The sequence below is a fragment of the Phacochoerus africanus genome, chromosome 2 (genome assembly GCF_016906955.1).
Source record: "Phacochoerus africanus isolate WHEZ1 chromosome 2, ROS_Pafr_v1, whole genome shotgun sequence".
NCBI classification, from domain to species: Eukaryota; Metazoa; Chordata; class Mammalia; order Artiodactyla; family Suidae; genus Phacochoerus; species Phacochoerus africanus.
The window spans coordinates 220,218,241-220,243,691 of NC_062545.1; the positions used below are offsets into that span (position 1 = coordinate 220,218,241).

The 25,451-nt window shown below is 39.4% G+C and overlaps 1 protein-coding gene across 3 annotated transcripts in view; it reads left to right on the forward strand.

The window, feature by feature from the left end:
• Positions 1–25,451, forward strand: part of GLIS3 (GLIS family zinc finger 3) — a 486,532-nt gene that overhangs the window by 452,321 nt on the left and 8,760 nt on the right. For all 3 annotated transcript variants that reach the window (XM_047767694.1, XM_047767695.1, XM_047767696.1), the window contains one exon: positions 5,410–5,585. In XM_047767694.1, the coding sequence (XP_047623650.1) occupies positions 5,410–5,585 (176 nt within the window). The remainder of the gene's footprint in view (positions 1–5,409; positions 5,586–25,451) is intronic.

Here is a 25,451-nt window from a genome sequence, read left to right on the forward strand (position 1 = left end):
TCAGGTCCTCTTCCATCCTCCCCCATCCGACTCTTCTACCTTGCTTTGCATCTCCACTAGAGAGCATCTTACCTTATTGGGATAAAGTGGTAAATGGAAAACTAGCTGTGCAAACTTGGCTTGCCTTTTGTCGTCTAGGTAAGGTGGTACTCCATTGCCCTCCGGTTTGAACATCCTATTTTCAGCTCAGGCTGTTGGGAAATTCAGTACCCCCCCCCCCAAAATGAGGCTCTTACAACAAACTACAACTAACTGCTCCTAGAAGTAGAAAATTAGCCAGATGAGTAAATGCCTAACTTTCTTGGAGCCTCTTTCCATATCTGAACAGTCAAGGGAGAAAATAATCCTAAGATTGTTTATTTTTAGAAATCCATAGATATTCTAATAGAGTGCTCTTACGTAGCTCTCATGTCAGAGATACCTTAAATGTATATTCTTTTTAGAGCAGTAATCCCATAAACACATATTGATCATCTCAAATGTGTCAAACATTCATTGTACAAAGTTCCTTGATATCTGTGAGTTTCTAATTTAAAATTGTTCATAGTCCACCCCACCCCTCACCTTGCATTCTTTGTTTTTCTCTGTGGTACTCATTTCTTCTAGCTCAATACATAGCTTGTTTAAATTTTTTCATTGCCTGCCTCCTCTCACCAAAGTATAAGTTCTACAAAGAGAAATTTGTGTCATAGGTTGCTCTATCCGTACAGCACTTGGTTCTTGTTCAATAAATACCTCTTGAATGAATAAATGAATATGTTTTCCAGATATTATAGTCCCCAGTAAGAGTCAAGATTATCTTTATTTTGCACTGGAAGTCAAAACTGGGAGAAGTGAGGAAATTTATTCAAGATTACCCAGCTAGTAAGGGATGGAGCCAGGCTCCAAGTCCAGGTGTGTCTGACTTCTAGTCCATCTGTCTTCCACCACATCCATCTGCTTCTCCTGCCATTTGCAATTTTTTTGCACATGAACCTTACCAGGTCTAAATGTTTCAGTTAAGATCTACTGTTCTATGAAACAATCTAAGATTGAATACTACATGTACAGGAGAGATGACCTCTTTGCTTCTGGCCTATGTCACTGCAAGGTTGGGAAGCTCAGTGTGAACAGAGGGTGGGAGCAGGCCACGGATGGGAAGGAGCATATCCAAGTAAATAGCCCCAAATAATCAGACATTTTCTAGGGTGTGTATAGATAAATATTTGCAGAAACTTTTTAAAGCTTTTCTTTTCAGATCTTTTATAAGCCTTCTAAAACCTATTTCCTTCTCATCTCTCTTTTTTTTTTTTCCTTTTTTTGGCAAGCTATTGAACCATGGCTCCTGCTAAGGTTATATAAACTCTTCCATTCAATCAGTGGAAATGGTTGACTCAGTTCTCTGGTTTGCTTTTGTGTGATCTGTTTCTGGTAAGCAGAGTAGGGTTTTTTTTTTTGTTGTTGATGGTGTTTTAAATTCTAGCCTGTTGTGTACATTTTTACACAGTAGTCTTCTATTGTTTCAAAGAAGTATGAAAGTCCAAAGAGGAAACTGGTAAGCTACATTGAATGAAATCTGTGAAATGTCAACTGCGCATCAGCAGCCAGGGGACAGAGTTGGACCTAGAAAGTTTTTAGACATTCTGTCTTCTGGCTCTTGGGCACTGCCATAACTCAGAATGAATTAGTATCCTTCATGTTGTCCTGACATAATGGTATACTCAGCATCAAAATTGTTTATTTATTTAAAAATTTTTTAATTTATCTTAGATTTAAAAAATCTTTTTGGGGAAGAATATTCAGAACATATTCATTCAGCATATGTGTGCGAGTATTAAAAAGACTAGGTTGGAAGATAGGTGAGGACACAAAGAAAATGGGATTCTGAGGCCAACCCCTCCCCCACCTTTAATAACACTAAGAACATTTTATGTTTTGTTTAGCGAGTTTCTGTTTAAGGGTGCATATTTTTTGTTTGTTTGCTTGCTTCTGAAGTAAATGGCCTCAAACTATTCAACTTTCTTGAGTATTTTTGGCTTCTTAAATAACATTCCTGGCATCTCTTCTTGATGTGAATTAGTGATTGCTTTTTTGCTCCCAGGGCCTTGACTCTAACAGTAGGGCTCTCCTTCACCATCTCTACTCCTCTCCTGCTCCCCACTCCTGATTCCAATTTGCTGTTTCTACTCAACTATGAGCCAGTTAACAAGTAGGGAAGCTTTATAAAAATTAAATTTGAATTAATAGATTGTGAGGGATTTTTCAGTAAAACACTATGTACTGTTTTTAGGCAATAACATAATTGATTCTATGCACTGTACTTGAAAATCAGGCACATTTATGCATTCAGTTCTTATACTGAACTTTTAGTGCTGAAATCTAATTTATTCCCTTCTTCCTAGCAATTGTCTGGATAAGCAAAATCACACTCTTCATCTATTTTCTATACATGTAAAAGTTAGAATTTTTGCACAAATTCTTTCCTTTCCAAATCAGAGACTACCTTAGGTGTACATTTATTCCATCTAGAATAGCATATATTTAAATTTTTATTAATACTTTATATGGATTGACATACTATACTTTGAAATTGTATTAACTTATATCATATAATTTGATATTGTATTAATTTGTATTGTATCATATAATTTGAAATTGTATTAATTTATATCATATAATTTCTTTGAGTACCATGGAGAAAAATCCAGTCTGAATTAGCAGAAAGCAAAATGTAGAGTCAGTTAAAGTGCAGTAAGCATTATTTTATTCCTCCCCAGGTCTCTCAGGTGAATGATGCTAAAATCTTGATGTGTATGTACTTCCACATTTTTTTCTTTGCTCAACATTGTTATTACATTAAGAAACATGTGGTTGCCAAAAGAGCATGGCTGGGGTTTGAAACTTGTGTGAATGAATAGATAAGAATGATTTGTAATTAGCATATAATTATACACTCTCTAGATAGATACATACATAGATATATAATTTATATGTGGATATAAAATCTAAATATAGATATAAAGGTCTGTTCTATGGAATTTACATTCTAGATGACACCTAAAACGCACAAATGAATTCTGTTCTTTCAGTTGGTTGAATATTACTCTTTTATAGCTAGTAATCATAATTCACCCTGTAGTCACATCCTCCCAAATTATAAAAATACAAGACTTTTTGTTGCTGGCAATCCTTGATTCCTTCCCCTTTCTCATATACATTTTCTACTCTTTGTTTATTAAACCTTTGTTTATAAGTCAGACTTACTGTGCTTTAGGGGAGGGAATTGTGGAACAAAATTATTCTCCTCCATCAAGCCAAGAGTCCCAGGGTCATACCTCCAAATATTGCAACTTGCCCACCTACACATCTCTGCTCCATCAGTCCTTATCAAAAAAGAAAGGTGGCAGAGGTACCAGAAGAAAAGACAGGAAAAACGTCAAGAGCATATTGCATTTTTTATTCCCGATATAATTAAGAAGTCAGTCAAAGGGTCTTACTGCTTTGCCCCCTCAAAAAAGCAAAACAGTGACTTTTTAGTAGTGGCATAGGTTGCCTTTCAATTCAAATCCACCCTTTTCCCTTCCTCCCTGGCAGTCTTCTGTCCACGGGATTCCAGTGTTGGCTGGTAGTGTGGACTCCTTCAAGCCCCACAGTCTCTGGTCCCTCCTCCCTCTTCCACAACCTCTGAGCTGCACATGAGACACACTGAGGACATATTCCCCAAGAAATAGCCTCTAGATGGGGAATCCTGGCATGCAAGTTTTTACTAGACGTTCTCAGGACAGTGCCAGGTTTTGTTTGCTATTTTTTTTCTCAAGGCCATTCAGCACAGCTTTTCAGGCTAATTCCAATTAAGACGATGTACTTGGCAAATGTATATTTACCAAGCACAGGATACTCAGTTCCTATTCTCTTCCAGCTGAGTGAAGATAGAAATTGTTGATTAAGCAGACATCCTAACCCAGCTACTTTGTTTAAGCCTCCTCTGACTTCCCTTCTCCACAAGTTAACTAGCCCCCTCTTCTCCCCCTCTGCCAACTTCTTGATTCCTATGTCACCTTCTTCCGTAATCTCATCAAACCTCAGCAAGGGGAAGGCAGAAAGAAGTGGGATTACATTTCATGGTTTCTTCCTGTAGCAGTACAAACGTAGAAGCTCTGCCTTGTTAAATACTCTGCTTCAAAACATCAAAAGTTGCTTGATAAAGTTGACTGGTTCGTCCTCTCTTTGATTATCTATGGCCCTATACAAAAAGCCCAGCAAAATGAAGTGACCTGTTTCTGTGAAATAAGTGGTATACATAGGCGACAACATTGGCATATTAGTATAAACCAAACCCTATTTTTCTACATCATATAATAAACAGCCTATTAAAAATTTCAACCTCTCGAGCCTTTTGGGGAGACTGAACACTTGATTGCTAATATTGTTTTCCCCCACATTATTGTGATGCTTTCTTCCACTGCATTGACAGAGTCCCTGCTCCTTTCCCCATCACACTTGCACCATCTCCCTACTGAAGTGGCAAATCGAGTGTCATTTTGATAGTCTGTGGTCATTGCTCAGCTTTACCACTGTTTGCACAAGGACACTCCAGAGAGTTTTAATGTTAGAAAGTATAAACTGTCATTTTAAATCTAGTGAGTCAGATCTTGCCATTTTCCTTACAATTAGAATTTCAATGGATAGTTATCCATTTTATATCTCAGGTTGGTTGATGATGTCACCTTATTTGGACACCTACATGTCCTGCCTCAGAAACTACCACTCGTCTTACTGTGATTGACACATCTGACTGCAAAAGATGTCGCACATCCTATTCCTGCTCCACCCTGGACAATGTTCTTTGTCAAGCACAGAACCCACACAGATCTCTTGGGTTCTGGATTTCAAACCACACTTGACCTTCGAGGTTTAAGTTAATTTATTATTGGCAAAAGAAAATGTATTGTTTAAAGAGAATAGAATTAGAAAGGCTTGTAATAAAATCTTGTAACACTTCTTGGACCTCAAACATGTCTTAAAGAACAACATGTTTATGAGCTTAAGTGTAAATGAATCAGAAACACACAGATCGAATTTCCCCTAAAATGCAAACAGGTCTAAAAATTAGCAGAAAAGGGGTCTGAACAAAAGATGTGCTTTGAATTTTACCAAATGCAAAGTGTTAGAAATGCATTTTAAGAAGCTTGACAAACTCAGATTGTGACTAGATTTTCCCTTTGTTAATCTCCTTTATTCCCTCAGCATCTCAATTGAGAAGTCAGTGGTTAAAAATGGGAGAGAAAAGTCTTAAGAATTTTTTTAAGAAGGCTTTTTGACATGCTCTTATACAGCCCGAATGGGGAATTAGAATTTGGCTTTGAAGAGTTTGTCTTCGCTCCTGCTACTTCACGTCTCTTATGTTTCCTTTTATAATTGTTTTCTCAGGTTTGCACCTTCTGCTCCATCTCCTCACCACATCAGCCCCCGGAGAGTTCCAGCTCCTTCTTCAATAATGCAGAGAACACAGCCTCCCCATAGCCAGCAGCCCTCAGGATCACACCTGAAGTCTTATCAGCCAGACACAAACTCTTCTTTTCAACCAAATGGAATCCATGTGCATGGTAAGCTAGTAGTCATCAGTCCCTTGAGTTTTGAAAAGTGATGTTGTGCTGCTGCTTTTAATCAAGTGTCTTAGTTACCTGTAGCCTATTTCAAATGCCCTGTTATATGCTACCAGGCTTTGGCTTTTATGACTTTCCTCTAAAATTTCACACTTAATCAGCATGAAATCTGGCACTGTCTTCCTGGCTTTGGCCCTAAGGTGGCATAACTTATGACACTGCCAAGTGGTCAGCCCAAGATGATGATCCATTCATTAACCCAGAGCTATTAACACCTCATGAATAGGCCGTAACAACAGTATCTTGTTTCCTAAACAATAAACAGTGTAAAGGAAAACAGCATGAGTCCTTTTGCCCATGCATGCCTCCTCTCACAGGTCTTTGCCCCCATTCCCATATGTCTAGATCCTTTCCACCCTTCAAGCCCAGATGAGATGGCGCTTCCTCTCTGAAGCCTTTCCAGATCTCCTTGCTGGAAGTAATCTCTCCTGGCTCTAAACTGATGGCATATCACCTATATTTCTGATACTACTTAGGCTCTCTGGTCCTTGTGGTTTACTTCAATATGTGTAAAATTTGTCTTCAGTGGTAATGTGTAAACTTCTTTCTAAAGTCAGAATTGTCTGACCCATTGTCCTTTCTCTTAGAGAACTTAGCACAGTTCTTCACATGTTGCAAAGACACATAGATACTTGATAGGTTCATTGAGGAAGAGAAAGGAAAGAAGGCAAGAGAAATCATAATGGTAATGGTTTTCGAACTGTGTAGATCTTGCATTTAACCTAGAGTATGCATGGTGAATTAAGTTTAGCTTCATTTCTTTACTTAATTTTGCTGATAATTTAGTGAACATCCATAGAAACTTGAGTTGTCAAATCATATAGACTCCAACTATACATAGCCTTTTACTTCCTAGGGCCAGACACACTTCCTTTATGAGCAGAAGGCATACTATCCACTTTAACTGAGACTTTCAGCTCCTGAAAAATATGACTGTCCTCCATCTGACTCTTGCTGATTCCCGAATGTGTCCCATATGAGTTATTACTTGAAATTAATGGATGGTGTCCCCAACCAAATCCACATCGGTATTCAACCTGAGTATGCATAAGTGTGATTAACTTCCCAAGATGGCAGAATCAGGCAGTCTTAGGGAGCTAGGTATGGATAAGAACATCAAAGCAGGGGTCTGGACAGACAATGAGGAAATAATTCAGAGACAGTAACAGGCTGTTAGAAAGGAAGAGTCTTGAAAAAACTGGGGCCACTGGCTCTGGCTCAAAGTTCCATTCATCTCTTCTCCTCTCTGAGTATAGTCACACAAACCCCCTGTTCCATAGCAAAACTTAGGCTTCCACAAACATTCTTTGGGCCTATGGTAAATTTCTTATTAAGCTTTAGTTATGAGTTTATTCAACCAAGAAATAGTCCTTGAGTGCCTGCTATGTGTAAAGCAATGCAAGTGTGAGAAAGATGGGTAGAGCACTTTCCCTTCTGAGGGGGCCTTCCCATCTCTGAGAGGATCTTGTCTAATTTGAGGGAGATCCAGGTGCTGTGAAACCCACTCTTAACTGCAGACAGGAGGCAAACAACATGAGTTCAGGCTTTGTGGAATACAGAATAGGTCACTGATTCTAAGACACAATTTTTACCTTCATATTTTAACATTGCTGAAATCTGAATATATCTCAGTTAGTGGCATCATGTAATTGGCAGTGACTTTTCTTTCTGGTGAAGTATAGAATAATGGAGCATTTCAGTGGTGTCATAGTTCTAATGAAATGCAGTGTAACACTCTTTGATTACAACTGTGAAACACATTTTAAAATTTCAAAAATTAACCTACTTATAGAAAAGAAACTGGAAGCAAATTCTCCAAAATGTTAACAGTTTTGTTTTTTTTTTAAATCATAGTGGTAGGATAATGGATGATTTCCTTTCTTCTTTCAAAAGAAACTTTAAAGGATATTTTGGAATTAGACCAATCTGAATGCAAATACCAGTCTACTCAACTGTGTGACTCTGGACAAATTATTGAGGCTTAGTTCACTTTCATTAAATGAGGGGAGTCTTACCTACCTTCTCTCGTCAGTTGTTATGAGGGTTCGACAAGAAAAGCACCTGGCACAGTGTAGGTGCTTAATTAATTAATGCTCTTCCTCCCACTCCTTTTTCTTTATTAGACTCTTTGAGAATAGGAATAATATTTATAGCCTTGGGTAAGCATAATAGTTGGTGCAAAGCAGGCATTTACTAAGTATTCACTGAATAAGTTATTGACACACTCTCACTCAACAAATGAATAATGAAACATGAAGACACAGATAATGGGATCTACCTTATCGTTTTGCCCTGCCCCTTAACAAATGACTCTTCTGCCGTATTTCTCAGTTTTAATTAATATAATGAATATTTCTCAAGTTCAGTTGAAATTTGTAATTGTGGGTATTTTTTTTTAACTTTTGCTTTGCTAAAAATTCCCATGGCCAATGAGAAGCTGTTAATAGTGTTACCAATCCTCCCTAGTGGGTCCCTAACAGGTCCTTCTGCTCTGTCAAACGAGACCAACTTCAACTTAGAAGCAAAGGAAAGCTTTATTCTTTGATCAAAGAATGGAAAGTCTCCAGCTCTTGCTTTAGAACACATGCTCTCTTGGGAAGCCTGTAGGCAAGACTGCTTTATAGGGTTCTTCTCTGCGGAAGGATTGGAGGGGTTCTTACGGGTCCAGTGCAGCATTTGGCCTGCCATCTCCATCTTGAGTTGCAGTGATTCTGCACAGTGCACACCAAGCTGAAGTGTGTAGAGCAGCAGTTCTGCACTGGGAACTGTAATCCCATGTGTTAGGTGCAAGATCCTCTATAGGCAGGTGAAACTAGACTAAACACAAAAGAAGAAGTTATACCTTATCCTGTCACCTAGATTGCACCCAAGTGGTCTTTGCCAGTGACAATAGCAGCTCTAAAATAAATCAATACCACTAGCCTTTCTGGAAGAGGTCAAGAGACATAGTCGTTGCAAACTGGGACATCATGACTTTCTCCCTGGAAGATAGACAAGTAGCTGTAGTGAAGAGCTTGCAAAGAGTGTTCATGCATTAGCCCATGGGCCGGTGCTGGGAATTGAGAAGGAGGGATCCAGATTCAGCCTTACTTTCTCCTCTAAGCATTTTTTTGAAAATGTTTTTCTGAAACTTTTTGGACACAAGAGCATTTCTCATCAACTGCTCCTTAGGATAAAGACCAAATTGATGCAGTATTTTTCAAGTGGGTAATACAATGCTGGGAGTGAGAGGAGCAAAGACCCTCTCAGTGAGTTGTACTTCTTTGTACTTCCCGGCCATGCCTTTCTGCTTTGGTTGCACTAGGTTTTGTTTTGTCTTTTGTTTTTTAATTTTTTCCCACACCCATGGCACATGAAAGTTCCTGGGCCAGGGACTGAAATCTGTGCCACAATTGTAACCTACACCACAGCTGTGGCAATGCTGGATCCTCAACCCACTGCGTAAGAGCGGAACTCCTGGTTGCACTCCTGGTGGCAGCTCTATGGTGTTATATAGCCTCTTCTTCAAGGAGCTTCATCCCCAATAAAACTAGATTTTTAAGGCCCCAAGAAATGTCAGGGTTGCTAACACAATAACTACAGGGAATGTTTGTTCTTTCTTTTAAGAAGTTCATGGCTTTAATGAGCATTATCACCCCCATCCTCTCTGTGCTCTCTGCCATAGATAAAGGTCAGAGGAAAATGTCATCATTGTATTTTTAGAGATGAGAACTCTCAAAAATGAGAGAGTTGAGATTATATTAAGACATAGAAGAATATTAAATGTTTAGCCATTGCTGCCTTGGCAAAATACCTGAGCGTCTTTAATAAAAAGGTCCAGGAGTGTAGCTCAGCAGTAACCCGACTACTGTCCATGCGGATGTGGGTTCAATCCCTAGCTTTACTCATTGGGTTAAGTATCCAGTGTTACCGTGAACTCTGGTGTAGGTCACAGATGCAGCTTGGATCCTGCATTGTTGTGGCTGTGGCATAGGCCAGCAGCTGCCGTTCTCATTCAACACCTAGCCTGGGAATTTCCATATGCCATATGTGTGGCCCTAAAAAGCAAAATAAATAGATAAAAGAGGTCCACATTTCACAATCATACCTTAATCTGTTTCTAAGTCAAAGGCACATCAAAATAAATATATATTTATCTCTTTCCATGGAATATACACTATTGTATGTAGGTACTGTCCCATTACATAGAACCATAAATGGTTAGTACTCAGAGGGGCTTTGGTCTTATAGATAAAGTAGAAAATAAGGTCCATGGAGTTTTGTTCATGTTATACTGATTGATAAAGAGCTTAGATGTTGTGTGCTCTGTGTATATATTTATTAAGAGGTATTTTATAGAAGGCTATGCTTTGAAAAGTTTAATAGCACTGCTTTTTCAAGTTCCCTCAACTAGGACCAGAGCTCAGTTTTGTTGATTCTGCATCCACTTCATCCATTCATACCGCCTTCATTAGTAAGGTGGATAAGATGTCATTTCTTTTAATGTTTGAATGCTGATAGCATTTACAGGTCTCTGCTTGGGTGGCATCTCCAAGGCAACTTCTTAGTACACTTCAGTCTTTTACTTTAGATGTAAACATAAGGACAACTCTTTCCAATCAAGTAAGCTTCTTCCTTGGTCTTTTTTTTTCTCTTTAGGATCATTCTCTTGCCCAGGCAAGCTTCAAAATTTTGCCTGGATTAGTTGCCCGAGAGTTGATGTTTGTACATTTCGATATGGTACTAATGGATGATTTCTTTTTAAATGCCTTATTCACTCCAAGCTGTTAGAATGTCATGGGCATTCGTAGGACAATACTTTTCACAACCTTCCTGCTTCTGGTCCCATCCAGGAGAAGCCAAGTTCAATTCAGCAAGTGTTTATTGGTCACCCACTTTTGCCAGGCAAACATGAATGTCATTTAATTAATGTAATGTGATACATGCAGTAACAGAAGAAATCAGAGCCCCCCCTCCCATTTTATGCAGAGGACAGTGTCAGAGAAGGTGACATAGATGTAACTCTTGAATAGGGTTTTGAAGATAAATAGATCATTGGAGACACATTCCAGGAGAGCAGAAGCACAGTACCCAAGCAAGAACACAAGTGGCAGCATGGTGTGTGCCTGGAGAGAAGAATCAAAGACAGTTTATGTGGCTGGGATATACAGGTTAAGCGCTGGCTTAGAGGGAGAAGAGGTGGAGGAACCATCAAGGCCAGATCATAAAGGGATTTGGGGACGTGCTAAGTGTAATGCTACTGAGTGAAGAAGCCAGCCCAGTACTTTAGGAAAGTCAGCTGGGGCATTGTGTAGAGAATAGAATGGGATAGATAAGAACATTACATCCTAACTTTTGGGATTACATTGGACTTCCGGTGTAGAATACCCAAAGAGCAGTGATTAAAATAAACAGGCTGGTTCACTCAGATACAACTGGTAAATGGGGGCATGATGTCAGAATAGTGTGGAATTGTATTCACTCACACATAATCTTTTCTAAGCAAGAGGAGCTTAGATAGCAAGAGAAGAAGAAAATGAAGCAGCCCTCAGCCTATCTTTTGCACAGGGAGACCATTTCTACTCTCTTCTAATAAAATTTGGAATGAGCATGATCCCAGGGACTGCCTCCGTAGAGAGCTACAGATTACAGTTCTTACTAAGTGCCCGTTCTGTCATCTGCTGTCTCAGTTCCTGTAAGCCACCGTTTCCAGTCAATATTTTTGTGCATTTTTTTAATCATCTAAATTGTCTTCCTAATCATTATTTACAAAGAAAGATTTGAGGGAAAGGTGGGAATAGAAAACATTAAAATTGAGTCCTTTAAATTATTGTTTTTGAAGTCCTGTGGTCATTCCTTCATAGAGAGTTTTGGAGTGGATAGGCAATGAGATTCTGCTGTATAGCACGGGGAACTATATCTAGTCACTTGTGGTGGAACATGATGGAGGATAATGTGAGAAAAAGAATGTATGTGTGACTGTACAGCGGAAATTGACAGAACAATGTAAATCAACTGTAATAGAAAAAATAAAAACCTGAAAAAAAAAAAAAAAACACCTTCCTTGAAGTTCCCACTGTGGTACAGTGGGTTAATGACCCATCTTGTCTCTCTGGAGATGCTGGTTTAATTCCTGGTCTGGCTCAGTGGGTTAAGGGTCCAGTGTTGCCGCAGCTCTGGTGAAGGTCAGATTCGATCCCTGACCCAGGAAATTCCATATGCCTCTGGGGTGGTGGGAAAAGAAAAAACAAAACAAAACCACCTCTCTAATAAACGCAATAACAAACAAATAAAACCCCACAAAACCCTGATTTGTAGTACTTGCCCATTCTGTGGTAACATTCACATAATGATGTGTACCATTATAGAGCATTTCCACTCCACAGGTGCAATAGTTGTAAATGATAATTAGGAAGTGTTGCAGAAACTTGACCTCTGTCAACTGGTTTTGAATAGAAATGTAGAGACAGCATTTGGGGCAAAGTAGAAAAAAATAACTTTATTGTTTTGCCTGGCAAAGGAGGCCACAGCAGGCTAATGCCCTAAAGACTGTGCCCCTCTTTAGGAAAGAATAGGAAGTGGTTTTATAATTTTGGGAAGTGGGAAACAGGGCTGCAGATAAGGATCAGCATAGATACAAGCTTTCATTCTTCTTCAGAGCTGGTGTTTAGTGGTCCTGGGACTGATTCGGGTGGTCCTGGAATGAAGAATGCTTCATCAGATAGTTAACATCTTCCATTTGTAGGATGTTTCAGTTCTGCAGAAGAACTCAAAGATATTGTTATGCATATTCCTTAAGGAGAAACGAGGACCCTGTCCCAAGACTGCATTATTGTTTCTTGACTGTTTCTCCCATGTCTCTGCATCCTTTCCCTTCCTTGATTAGCCACTGCTTGAACCTGTCTTTTGGAACTCAGGGAAGGTAATAGAGGCTGAATGAGGCCTATTTCTTACAAACTAGAAGTGGTGGACACAGGAACCCCACAGGATCCTACTTGGTTTCAGAAATGACTACTTATTAGCTTTTAAAAATATAGTTTAAAAATAAGCTTATATAATACAGGTTTTGGGGGTTTGGTATTTTTTTTTTTTTTTTGTCTGTGGTCACAGCATGCAGAAGTTCCTGGGCCAGGGATTGAACCCGTGCCATAGCAGTGACCCAAGCCACTATAGGGATAATGCCAGATCCTTAACCAGCTGAACCACTAGGGAACTCCTATAATTTAGTTTTTTAATAATGGTTGTGTGTAACAACAGGCTTGCAAAATTCCTGAAATTTTTAGCACTGGACTTAGATGAGCCTCCATGCAGCTATGATATTCCCACTAGCTTGGGGGGGGCCCTGAAACTTTGAGAGGAGGAGAGAAAGAATGAGAATGGGCTCTCAGGAAGGGACACATGCCAGAGCCAAAAAAAGAAGATACCCAAATGCACAATAGTTTGGGGTTAGTAGATGCAAACTATTGTGCATTTTTAATAACCACCAAAGACCCTCTAGCCACATAGAACTGGCTGCCCAAATCTCCTCTTGAAATATTTTGTTTTTTGTTTTTTTAGGGCTACACCTTCCACACATGGAGGTTCCCAGGCTAGGGGTCGAATTGGAGCTGTAGCTGAGCTGGCCTACACCACAGCCACAGCAACGAGGATCTGATCCATGTCTGCAACCTACACCACAGCTAATGGCAACACCAGATCCTTAACCCACTGAGTGAGACCAGGGATCAAACCTGAGTCCTCATTGTTGCTGGTGAGATTCGTTTCTGCTGAGCCATGACGGACACTCCTCCTCTTGAATATTTTGTAATTCCCGAAACTAATTTCAATCCTAGTTTTCACAAAGAGCCTGTTATTTGTAACACACATTTGTACAGAGTAAAGGACTTCTCAGAATTTGTGTACTCTTCTCACGTGACTACACAGCTACAAGTACACAGTGCAGGGACGAGGAGCAGCCCCATGAAGCCAACAGTGTGCCAGTGTCCTCCAGCTTCCTGCTTTGCCATCGTTGACAGTGGCTCCCATCCTCCTGGTCACAACATGGATGCTGATGTTCTACATTCATTTCTTTGCCCAGTTTCAGGCAGAGGTGAGGGAAAGAGTGAAGAATTTAGCCTCGTGGCCATCCCCACAAGGGAATCTGGGAAGGCAGGTATTTTAGTGCACTGCCATGCTCAACAAAACTGAGATTCTAGTAATAAAGCTAATTGGATGTACACATGACAGGGTCTGCCAATGATTCTCTAAAACAGTTTTCTGATCTATAAAATGGAACTATCGCTCAGATTCATTCACATTGATTGCCTCTTAGAAACCTTTACTCTAGTAAAGACTAGAGGCCTATTGCTGCCCCATTTTCTGCCCCTCTCCCTTATTCTCTTGCGTTTCTATACTTTCCACTACTTGTTCTTATTTTCACCCCTCTGGAGTTGCCACTGGCCAGCAGAGATTTTCATCATCCATAAAACTGTCTACCCAGCCTGAGCTGTTTGATATCAAGGCAGTAGCAGGGGGATGTGGGAGCCTCCTCTGTTGGTCTTAGCTCCTGTGGTCCATAAGCCATCTTTCTCATGATTTAAAGTATGCCCCACCTGCAGAGGCCCCAGTCAATTCCCAAACAGTAGTGGCATTTTCTCATCTCAGTGTGGAGCAGTAAGGTTGTCAGTGCAAGTGCAGTTCACATTGACTGACTCAGAAAACAAAAGGTTTCCAGACACCAACAGGAGTCCAAGAACAAAACATGTTGTAAGTAGCTTGTCCTACCAAACAACCAAACTGAAGAAACCTCAGAGCATTGATACTTAAATGGAATGATGTGTCAGGTACAAGCTTAATTTGTTCCTCTGTATTGGCTGTTTACTTAACACTGATTTTGCAATGGTATTTTCCAGAAGAGTCCTGTGGGTTACAGCCACGACTGATCTCATTTTGGGGGTTTATAGTGTTAAATGTTCAAGATTACTTTTTAAAAGCAAATTGTAGAGACAATAAACATACTTCCCTCCCATAGGAAATTTACTCCTATCTGTGTATGTGAGGTTGTGAAGTACTAAAGCAGTAAGTCTAGAAATTTAACTTAGGCATGTGTCACAACCTCCCCCTTGAAATCTCAGGAAGACAAATAAGATTGATTGTAAATCAGCCATGTCATAGTCTTCACAGAGAAAGTTGTGACATAGTCACAAGGAGAATAAGCCAATGAGTGCCCTTCATGTTATTCTGATGTTATCATCAGCAGTCATAATCAGGAATAATTTTTAGTATCAGCCATCATGTTATTAATGCTTATATAGTACTAGGGATTGATGATTAGAGCCAGGGAAATTCTTAATTATGCTTATATACTTAATTACTACAAAATTATCCCAAGAGCAATTTTACATAGCTAGTACTTGATAAATTCTGACAGTGTGCTGCTAATTCTATAAAACAAAAGTTAAACTTGGTTATGCATATGAGTACAGTCAGAAATTCAACATGTTGGGTTTTATGAGAAGTGTGTAGTAAGATGGCCGTCTTAAGCAGAATAGCTATTTGATTGATTATGGAAAACTGAACTATGATAATCTGCATATGTAATTAAGTATCCACACACACTCATAGATTAAACCCATGTATCAATAAGGATATTAGGATGACTGAATCAACTTGTCATCACTAAATTCTAAGTTTTCTTAAGACAGAAACCGTATCTTCTCTCAGTGTTTGGCACACAGTAATGCTTGATAAAAGTTTGTTGAATAGGAGTTCCCATTGTGGCTCAGTGGTAACGAACCCAACTAGTATCCATGAGGATGTGGGTTTGATCCCTGGCCTTGATCAGTGGGTTAAGGGTCTGGCTTTGCCTCAAGCTGCATTGTAGGTCACAGACAGGGCTGGGAACTAGTGTTGCTGTGACTGTGGCGTAGGCTGGCAGCTACAGCTCCAATTTGACCCCTAGCCAAGAAACTTCCATATGCCACAGATGCAGGCCTAAAAAGACAAAAAAAAAAGTTTGTTGAATAAATATGAACTAATAAAAAGGGGAGGAGGAAGAGAGGGATTTTTTTTTGCCCACGGCTTCTTAAACTGATTGATGGAGATAGCCATTGGCAAAATTTGTGACTTGGAGTCAAATTTTCAGGGTCTCCCTTTTCTCTGAACACTTCCTCTTATTTTCCTGCTACTCACTTTAGATATCTAGTGTTTATCAACTGTCTGAGCCCTATCCCTAGAGGAAATAGGATAACTTAATGATTCACTTATACATTAAGATAAATTTAATACAATACTTCTTCTCATGGGTGCTTGCACACCTAGTACTAAGTGTCAGTAGTGAAATTCTGAGCAGTGACAGCCCTTCGGTAGAGGTATTTTGAGGCATTCCCAGGGCCTGTAGATGTAAGGCCCTCATATTTGAGAGCATTTTTATTTTTCTAAGCATTCTCATCCACTAGCTTACACACCCCCAAACTGGTCATGTTATCTCAGAAGAGGAAATTGTGACTTGCTCAAGGCGATCCACGAAGAGAAACAGTGAGCTGTAGGAAAAAAGCCATAGAAATGTCTGTAGAAAAAGTGTTTGGAGTCAGGCAGATCTGAATTGGAATCTTATGAGCAAGTTATATAATGCCCTGAATCTCTGTTTCCTGACTTTTCTATTTTTTTTGAAATACAGTTGGTGTATAATACTATGTTAGTTTCAGGTGTACTGAACAGTGATTTGACATTTGCGTACATTATGAAATGATTACCACAAGTTTAGTAGCCATTTGTCCCCATGCAAAGTTATTACAGTATTATTGACCATATTCCTTATGCTGTATATTGCATCCCTGTGGCTTTTTGTGTAACTGAAGGTTTGTACCTCTTGATCTCCCTCACCTGTTTCACCTACTACCCTTTCCTCTACAAACCACCCATTCAGTCTCTATACTTATGAGTCTGTTTTCATTTTGGTTTGATTCTTTACTCTGATTTTTTCATTCCATGCACAATAGGGGGATAGTGATACTTCTCTTTCAGAGTTGGTATAAGAATGAGAGAAAATGCTTAGCTTGTGATATATGCTCAGTTAATTGGAACTATTTTCATTGTGGTTGTTATTTTTCTACTGTGTACCAGATATTGGGTATGCTGGATACTTCTACTTATATTGTTTAATCCTCACAATAACCTAAGAAAAATATTAATATAATGTAGCCTCGCAAGTGAGACTGAGAGATTAAGCACCTTGCCCCAAGTCACAGACCTAGTGAATATCAGAGCTGGTTTTATAAACAGAGTCTCTCCCCAAAGCCCACACTCATTCCCCTTCATGATGATACCTGTAGATACAGTACCATGGGAGTTTTTAGTTACTTGAGAATTATTTTTGTGTGAAGGTTAAATGTGGAACCATTGTAGATGAGGTTTCTTATAGGACTAAAATTCTGCTGGCAGTACCAGTGCTATGACTCATGATACGAAGTGATTTCCCACCAACCACTTGTCTCATGTCTTTGCGCACTATTTGCTGGAAATGTTTGCCTTTCTTTTTGTCCTGTGACAGGCAGTATGGTGAATGCTCACAGTGCCCTTTCTCCTTAGTCCTCCTAACGACCCTATAAAGAAGGCATTGTTTATTCCCATTTCACAAATAGGGAATATGAATCACTAAAACATTAAGTAACTTGCCCAAGATTTTTTAAATCTTGAAATGGTAGAGCTGGAAACTACAGGGCCATTTGACAGCAGAATCTGTGCTCTTACCAGTGGCTATGCTGTCATGGTCCCTGTAGGGAAGGGAGCGCTCACTCTCTGCTTGCCCCGAGTGAGTGGTGTTATCCCATGGGTGTGTGTTTGTGTGCATGCACACGCATGCGTGCATGTGTTTTGTCTCATGGGCCATATTTGCTCAAGCACCTTGTGTGCTAGGGGAAACTGGAAGCCTGATTACTAAATCAACAAACCAGGTCTACTGGACTGTTAGCACATTCCTTAAATGCAGTTTTATAATTCTTATTAACTATTTAAGTTAGAAAAGAAAAAATTTACTTACTTGCTTATTTTTGTAAAAAATTGACATACCCGCATAGGGTCCTTAAGCTTATAAATAGTTTAAGTTGCCTCTAGTTCCCATAGAATTTCTAGTTGGTTTACTTATATTTACGAGTGCTCTTTCTCATTACAGAAATTTTCCCTTTCTAATCAGATTGTTTTGACTAAACTCTCAATTTTGTTCTTTTGTAAGGTCTTGGAGAACTAGACCTGAAAGATGCAAGTCTATTAAAGTAAAAACTTTCAGGCATTTTTTTAGATCATTTAAGTGTAATGACCAGCCACTCCTCTCCTACATTCCTCCACAAAACCAATCTCAAATCACACATGCCAAAGCAAAACCTTTACTTCCAGTACTTAAATTATGTCATCAGTATGGCAGAATAATTCAGGTGATCTGGGATGGTTTTCTGAAAGAGTACAAAGTGTTCTTTGGATGAGTTTAGTGGCTTTATTCTCCTGCCCAGTCTTTTTTCTCTTCAAGGATAGTGGCCTCTGGCATCCAGCAGAAAATGGTGGCTTGGAACCACAAAATTCTCCAGGTTACCTGGACAATCAGAAATAATCCGCAGGAAGCACTTGGCTGAGGAAGTAACTATTTTCCAGCTTCCTTCTCACTTTAGCCCCTGGGGAAGAATTGTAAATGCAGCACAACCTGAAAGCTGTAGAGAACCAGAATGGTTGTGAGGGACCTCAGGGTAGGCCAAGGTGCTTCATGTGAATATCCCTTTTACTCCCCATCTGGAATCCTCTTCTCTACCAGATCTTTCCTAAAGCAAAGGTTGCTTGGAATGACAGGACAGACAAAATTAAATCTTCATTCTTTGCTGTACTGTCCTTGTTCTGCTTCACTTCCGAGTCAGTGGATTGCTTGTGAGCTTTATGCAGCAGAGCTCTACACAACCATGGGCAAATTTGCCTTTGTGCTCAAAAACGATAGGATGATAAGTAACACCAGGCTTATAATGAGACAGTCAGGACTAGAATTTTCAATGTGTTTTACTGTTTGCAAAGTATTCCACACATATTATTTCACTTGATCCTTGCAGCCACCCAGGAGGTGTATAAACATACACCAGCATCAGAATGGCCCTGTCTCATAGAGAAATACCCAATTCATTCTTAACAACCGTGACCATTGGCCAAAAGTTTTCTTCACACAACCACCAGGCTGACTCTTCAAATCCTCCATACTTCATCCTGGGCTTTATATGTATCCTGGATTTTTGAGTCACAGGCAGGTGATGGAGCATGAGTGGCAAATCATGGGCAACTGGGCACTGAATCCCTTTCCATTTGTTCTCCATGCTTCCTCCCCTTCCTACTGTGAGGATTATACTGCCACAATAGTATTATTTTCCCTTTTTTATAAATATGGACCTCTAGGTTCAGAGAGGTATGGTTTCCTCAAGGCCACATAGCCAATAAATGATGAAGCTGCCTTTCATGTCCATCTTAAGAGTCTTCAGGTCTTCTGATTTTGAGAGTCACTATTTTATATAATTGGTGTATGTGTGTTATCACCATCAGGATTCACTGAACCATTTTACCGTAACTGTCTATACCCACACATGGCAATTACTGAGACACATTGCAATTAGTTTCCTTTGGCAGCTTATTATTTTGAGAATTTGGAAGCCATAGGCCACTATGCATTAAAGTTTTGGGTGGGTTGAAAATATTTAAATGAAAATTGATTACACCTTTTAACCAAGACTGTTTTATACATAGCTTCCTTCTCATTCTTTCTTCCATTTCCTTTTTGTCCCTTTCAGCAACATGTGCTGCCACTTCCATACCCTTATTTGAACCTTTGCAGACCTCAGTAATAGACCATCTTCCTCTTCCCCTACCCCATCCTTGGAAATGAGTATACACGTCAGAGGGCAAGAATATGGCTCATAGTAATAAATGCTGTTAGCAGCTTGCTGCAGAGCAGGTGAGCTGCTATGAGAGGCACCAGGGTGTTCAGAGTGCATCTCTCTGTAGCCTGTGGGCTAGAGGTAGAAGCTGTAGATGAAATGTCTCCACTTCTTGGAACTAGGTGGACTTGACCAAGGGCTAGGGGACCAGGTCGTTGCTCCACCAGTTAGCTTTTCAACCACTGTACCCTGGTTCCTTCCATAGGAATGTGCTCAAATGGAATGTTAAGGGTTATTATTTCCATTATTTTCCTCTTTTTTAGTACAGTAGTTGCTTAAATGTCAGTCTTAAATAGCTCGGGTGCTTTGCAAGCTGGTTCAGTTCTCAGCCCAAAGAAAAATCTGTCTTCCTAACACAGTCTGTGAGCTGTTCCTGTAGCTTCCCCATTTATAGACTCCATATTAAAATGAAGAGTCAGTTTCTCCACCACTTCCAGGGAGGAAGCTTAGTAGAGTTCTAACTAGATGAAGACCTGGATGAGTGTTGGCCAAGACCAGGAGCCAAGGCAAAAAATGGCAACCAAACTGTAGAGATTACACTTTTTAAAGTAGTATCATTTTATACCTCAGGGTAGTGTGTTATGAGAGAAAAATTGCTTAAGAATTGCTTATGCATTATACAGACTCTAGAAATACTTCTAAGCTTATTTCACGATTACAATAATTGGTGCTATTTACCGAGGGCATGCTACATGCCAGGGGATGCAGTGGATGTTTTAATAAACACTCTTATGTATAACATTTTCTCAATTCTGTATATTTTAAAAGAAAATGAGGCTCAAGAAGAAAAAATAATTTATCCAAATACATAAAGTTGGTTAATGGGTCATCCAGGATTCAAACCCAGATCCAAGTTGTTCATGAAATAGAGAAAAATAAAATAGGGGCTAAATCAGAACATTGACCATAAGAACTTTTTGAAATTCTTTTTCTACTCTTGAGAGATTTTAGAATTTTTTAGTATTTAGGTAATTTCATCAATTTTGTTAATTAATTCAGTGCTTTTTTCCCTAATGAAAATGTTTGTTCTTATGAAGTGTTGATTCAATCAAAGTAACTTTGCCTATGATCTGGCAGTAAGGGACCTCAACAAAATTAGCAGGACTTTATTTAAATTGATTTGGTCTGTGAGCTTAAGCCCTAGTAGTCTACATGAAATATGTCATCAAACAAACCAGGGTTTGAGTCCTAGTTCTGAAAATTGGTAGCTATGAGAATTCGGGTAAGTCACTTGAACTTTCCTGTTTCCTTGTCTATGAACCAGGGATAATAGTACTTAAAGTTGTTGTAAGTAAAAAAAAAATATGAGATATTGCTATTTGCAGCAACATGAATGGACCTAGAGAATATCGTACTTAGCGAAGTAAATTGGACAGAGAAAGACATATTATATTACTTGTATGTAAAATCTAAAAAATAATACAAATGAATCTATATAAAAATAAATTCACAGACATAGAAAACAATCATACAGTTACCAAAGGGGAAAGGGGAGGTTCTTAAGTTAGGAGTATATACTATATTCAATATCTTGTAATAATTTATAATAGAAAATAATCTGAAAAATGAAAAAATAAGTATAACTGAATCATTTTGCTATACACTTAATACTAACACAATATTATAAATCAACTATATTTCAATTTTTTGAAGTTTTAAAAATGAAAGTTTTCTATGTAAAACACCTAAGAGAATGCTTATTTCAGAGCAAATAAATATTAGTTCATTTTATTCTTTCTGATGGAATTCTCTGAGGACTTGGTGTAACACTAACCAAAATATCTACAAAAATGCCAAAGCAAGGCAACTGCAAATGAGAAAGCTCTGGATTTAGTAGGAAATTATATGATGACGGTGACTATTTTAACTCTGCTGCCCATTTGTTCTTAGTAGGAAATTATATGATGACTGATGACTATTTTAGCTCTGCTGCCCATTTGTCCCTAACCCTAACCCTAACCCTATTCTAGTTTATGAATAATTCCAGTATCTGGATGTTTGGTAAATATTAAAATGACTATATGTGAGTTCCCATTGTGGCTCCATGGGTAAAGGACCTGACATTGTCTCTGTGAGGATGCAGATTAGATCCTTGCTCATTGGGTTAAGGATCCAGCATTGCCGCAAGCTGTGGCATAGGTCACGGATGCAGCTCAGATCTGGTGTTGCTGTGGCATAGGCTGCCAGCTGCAGCTCCAGTTTGACCCTGGGAGCTTCTATATGCCACAGGTAGAGCTGTAAGAAGAAAAAAAATTAAATTAAAAGAATAAAATTATATCAATTTCTCACTTTTATTATTATGGTATCATATAAACAAAGTACTGGTTATAAAGGGATTCAACACTTCCACTGCTTCCATCTCTTTGTATAATGAGAGCATTTGTTTCTATCACCTACTGATAAGATAGGCATATCAGAGGCTGGAATTCCTAAGAAGGAATCCTAAAAGTTTTTTAGTACTCAGGGTACCATGTAAGTAGTAAGTGTGTGAGTCCCTAAGCTTTTCTCTAAGTGAAGTTGGAGTGCAAGAAATCAGGCTAAGAAGATGTGATGCCAAAGATCATTTTCTTATGATCTTTGAGAGCTTTACCAGAGACTTACCTATATTTTCTCTTTTCTTCTCATTAGCTTGTATCATAGATCACAGAAGATATTCAAAGGAGACAGCTCAGGGGTCCCCAGAGACAAGGAAGGAGTGTGGGGGAAGCAGAAATTAGGGAAGTCAAAGGGAGTAAGGCCATGGGTGTCCTTTCTGCATCCCTGTCCCTGGAACACTCTGATGTGAACCCTCTTATTCATCATGTCGGCTCATTCATGCCCCTGTGCGTGCACCAATCACATGACTGAAGCCCCAAACTCTGCACTTCCTACAGGAACCCACAAAATTATAGGCTCTGGGGAAAAATGATTAGAGTCGTAAAGCTCATAAATATATATCCTTCCTTCCACTTGACTAGCAAACAACTGTACCACCAAAATCCGAGCACTGACAGCTCTGCCTCTGCCATTGATGTCTGCTTATTCTCCTACCCAGGCAGGAACTGATTGAAACCACTGGCAAAAAAAAAAAAAAACGTCTCTGCCAGGACCGGTCCCCAGCAGAGCTGTGGGATGGCCTCCTAATTACTAGACAGGGCCAAACAAAGGGAACTAAAGCTCTTTTAAAAAGTTTAGATAGTGCCCAAACTTCTTTCTTATTTCCAGCCTTTTCCTCTTCCTACCTTGAATGTATTCTGGAGAAAAGAGTTGCATTTCTCTATTTCCTTAAAAGAAAGTTTCCTTTTTATTGTCATGTATAATATAAAATTGTATTACTTGATTTCTCGTTTATGTATTTATCTTTCTTTCTTACTAAAATGTGAACTCCAAGAAGACATGGAGTATGTTTTATTCACTACTCTGTCTCTAACTCTTGAGTAAGTGCTTAGAATATAGTTGCTGAATGAATGGAACCATAAAAGTTGAAATGCTTGTGTTATTAGAAGAATATGGACGAAAAATGAAAAGTAACATTTGTAGAGTGCTATGCGCCAGGCACATGCTTGGCCCTTCCCATGGACCATCTATCAGTCCTCTTTAATCTTTATAGTTACCTTATGAAGTTGGTAATGTGAACACTCTCATCTTACAAAAATAAAACAGCAAAGGCAAGCAGACACTTAACCAGTGCTTCTTCTGAAAGGTCAAGGGAACAGATGACTCCTGAGATTTGTGCAGTATCAGAAAACAATAGTATTCAGCTTAGATGCCTGAAAATGATGCTATCTGATCATAGGGGAGTTGAAGGGTTTCTACATCTGAAGATACTGAGGGGTCTTGGGAAGTGATTGCTCTCACATTATTTCCAAGGAGCTTCACAAAGGGTCCTGCTCAGCCTGATCAAGACAAACTCTGGTTGAGGAATTAGTTCTGGGGGCCTTTCCTGATGCCTGTGATGGCCTCCACACATAGGCTGTCTGCATCCGTAATTTGGCATCATGGTCTGGGCAGAACCTACTGCAGGGAAGGGTCAGTCTTGATTCTAAATATTGTCCATCCTACACTTCTGGTGGTGGTTCCCAGCTTCAGCATAAAGGAGAACAAGAATTGTATTTTGCAAAGCCATATGCTGTATAAACAATTACACTAGGTACACAGCTCCTGACGTGGCACCTTGACGAAGTTCGGGCTGATGGTATTCATCTTTATCTATGAGTGCAACAATTGAGTAAAGCCTCTGCACTGAACTTTATTCCATCGTCGCCCCGGGGGCGGCGGAGGTGGGGGTGAGGTGGGGGGAATATTGGAGACTCACCTGTGCTGTGCCACCCCCAGAGGGCGTAGGGTCTGCAGAAAAGAAGGTGGGTGATGTGTTTCCTGTTGCTTTTACTTCCAGAAGGGAAAGTGGTTCCTGCAGGAGAGCTGAAATGCCGTGGAAGTTTAGCTTAAAACAATGTGCATTAGCTTTCCTGAGGGTTATGAGTTAAGTGATCATTTATTGAAATATTTATATTCTGGTTCCCTCCACAAAGACTAGAGTGTAAATTTGTAAGGAAAAGATAAATGTAATAAAGAGTGTAATATATTTCCTAACTTGAAGGCTGGGAGTCTAAGAGTAATTATCTGGCTTTTATTTAAACTCTTAGTGGGTCATGTGTTTTTTCCCCAGGAATTTAATCAGAAACGTTCCTGAAATAAACCTGGGAATGCAGATTGCTCTAGAGTACTGCTGTCTAATACAGTAGCCACAAGCCCCATGTGGCCATTAAATTTGAATTAATTAAAACTAAAGTTTAGAAGCGGGTTCCTCAGTCTCACTAGCCTTTCTCAGATGCTAAGTAGCCACATGCAGCTACTATAGTGGACAGTGAGATATAGATCATTTCCATCAGCACACAAAGTTCCCTTGGACAGTGCTGCCCTAGAGGATGCTCTTCTAGTATCACAGTTAGTCATGTGATTCTTTTAACTCCTTTAATTCCCCTCTAACTTCCTCCATGCCCCTTTAACTTTAGAAAGGAGATCCACACTGAGTTGCACGGAGCTGCCTTAACATCATTAAGCAGCAAGAGTGAACGTGAAAAGCTGACCTAACCTGTCATCACAGGGCCATCAGTGACCCCACATGACAAAATAAAGGGGGAGGGTGGTTAAGAATGATTTTTTTTTTTTTTTTTTTGCTTTCTAGGGCTGCACTTGCAGGATATGAAAGTTCCCAGGCTAGGAGTTGAATTGGAGCTACAGCTGCCGGCCTACACCACAGCCACAGCAACACCAGATCCAAGCCGTGTCTCTGACCTACACCACTACACCACAGCCCGTGGCAACACCAGATCCTTAACCCAGGGATTTAACCCACATCCTCATGGATACTAGTAGGGTTCATTTCCACTGAGCCACAATGGGAACTCCCAAGAATGAATCTTAATACTATGTGAAGCTCATAGATAAATATTATGGGAGAAAACAGGATACAAAACAATATGTATAACATTCCATTTTTGTGTTTCTATATTTGAATTGTGGAAATAAAGATAATTTTTCTCTTCTTTGCATATATTTTGCTGGATTGGCCAAAATTTTTCAAATTTATTTTTATTAATTTTTTACTTTTTGGCTGCACTCATGGCATGTGGAAGTTCCCGGGTCAAGGATGTGGAAGTTCCCAGGTCAGGGAGCAAATCTGTACCACAGCAGTGACCTTAGCTACTAAAGTGGTAATACCAGATCCTTAACCACTTGGTCACCAGGGAACTCCACAAGTTTGTTTTTAGAAAAGAAAAAATTTTCCCAAAATTGTCAAGAGGAGGAATGATTCTTCTTGACCTTCAGGAGCTACAACTTAGGTAAAATAAGTTTATATTATTAAGTTCCCCCTGACCCCTCCATCCTTAGAGGTAAAATAACT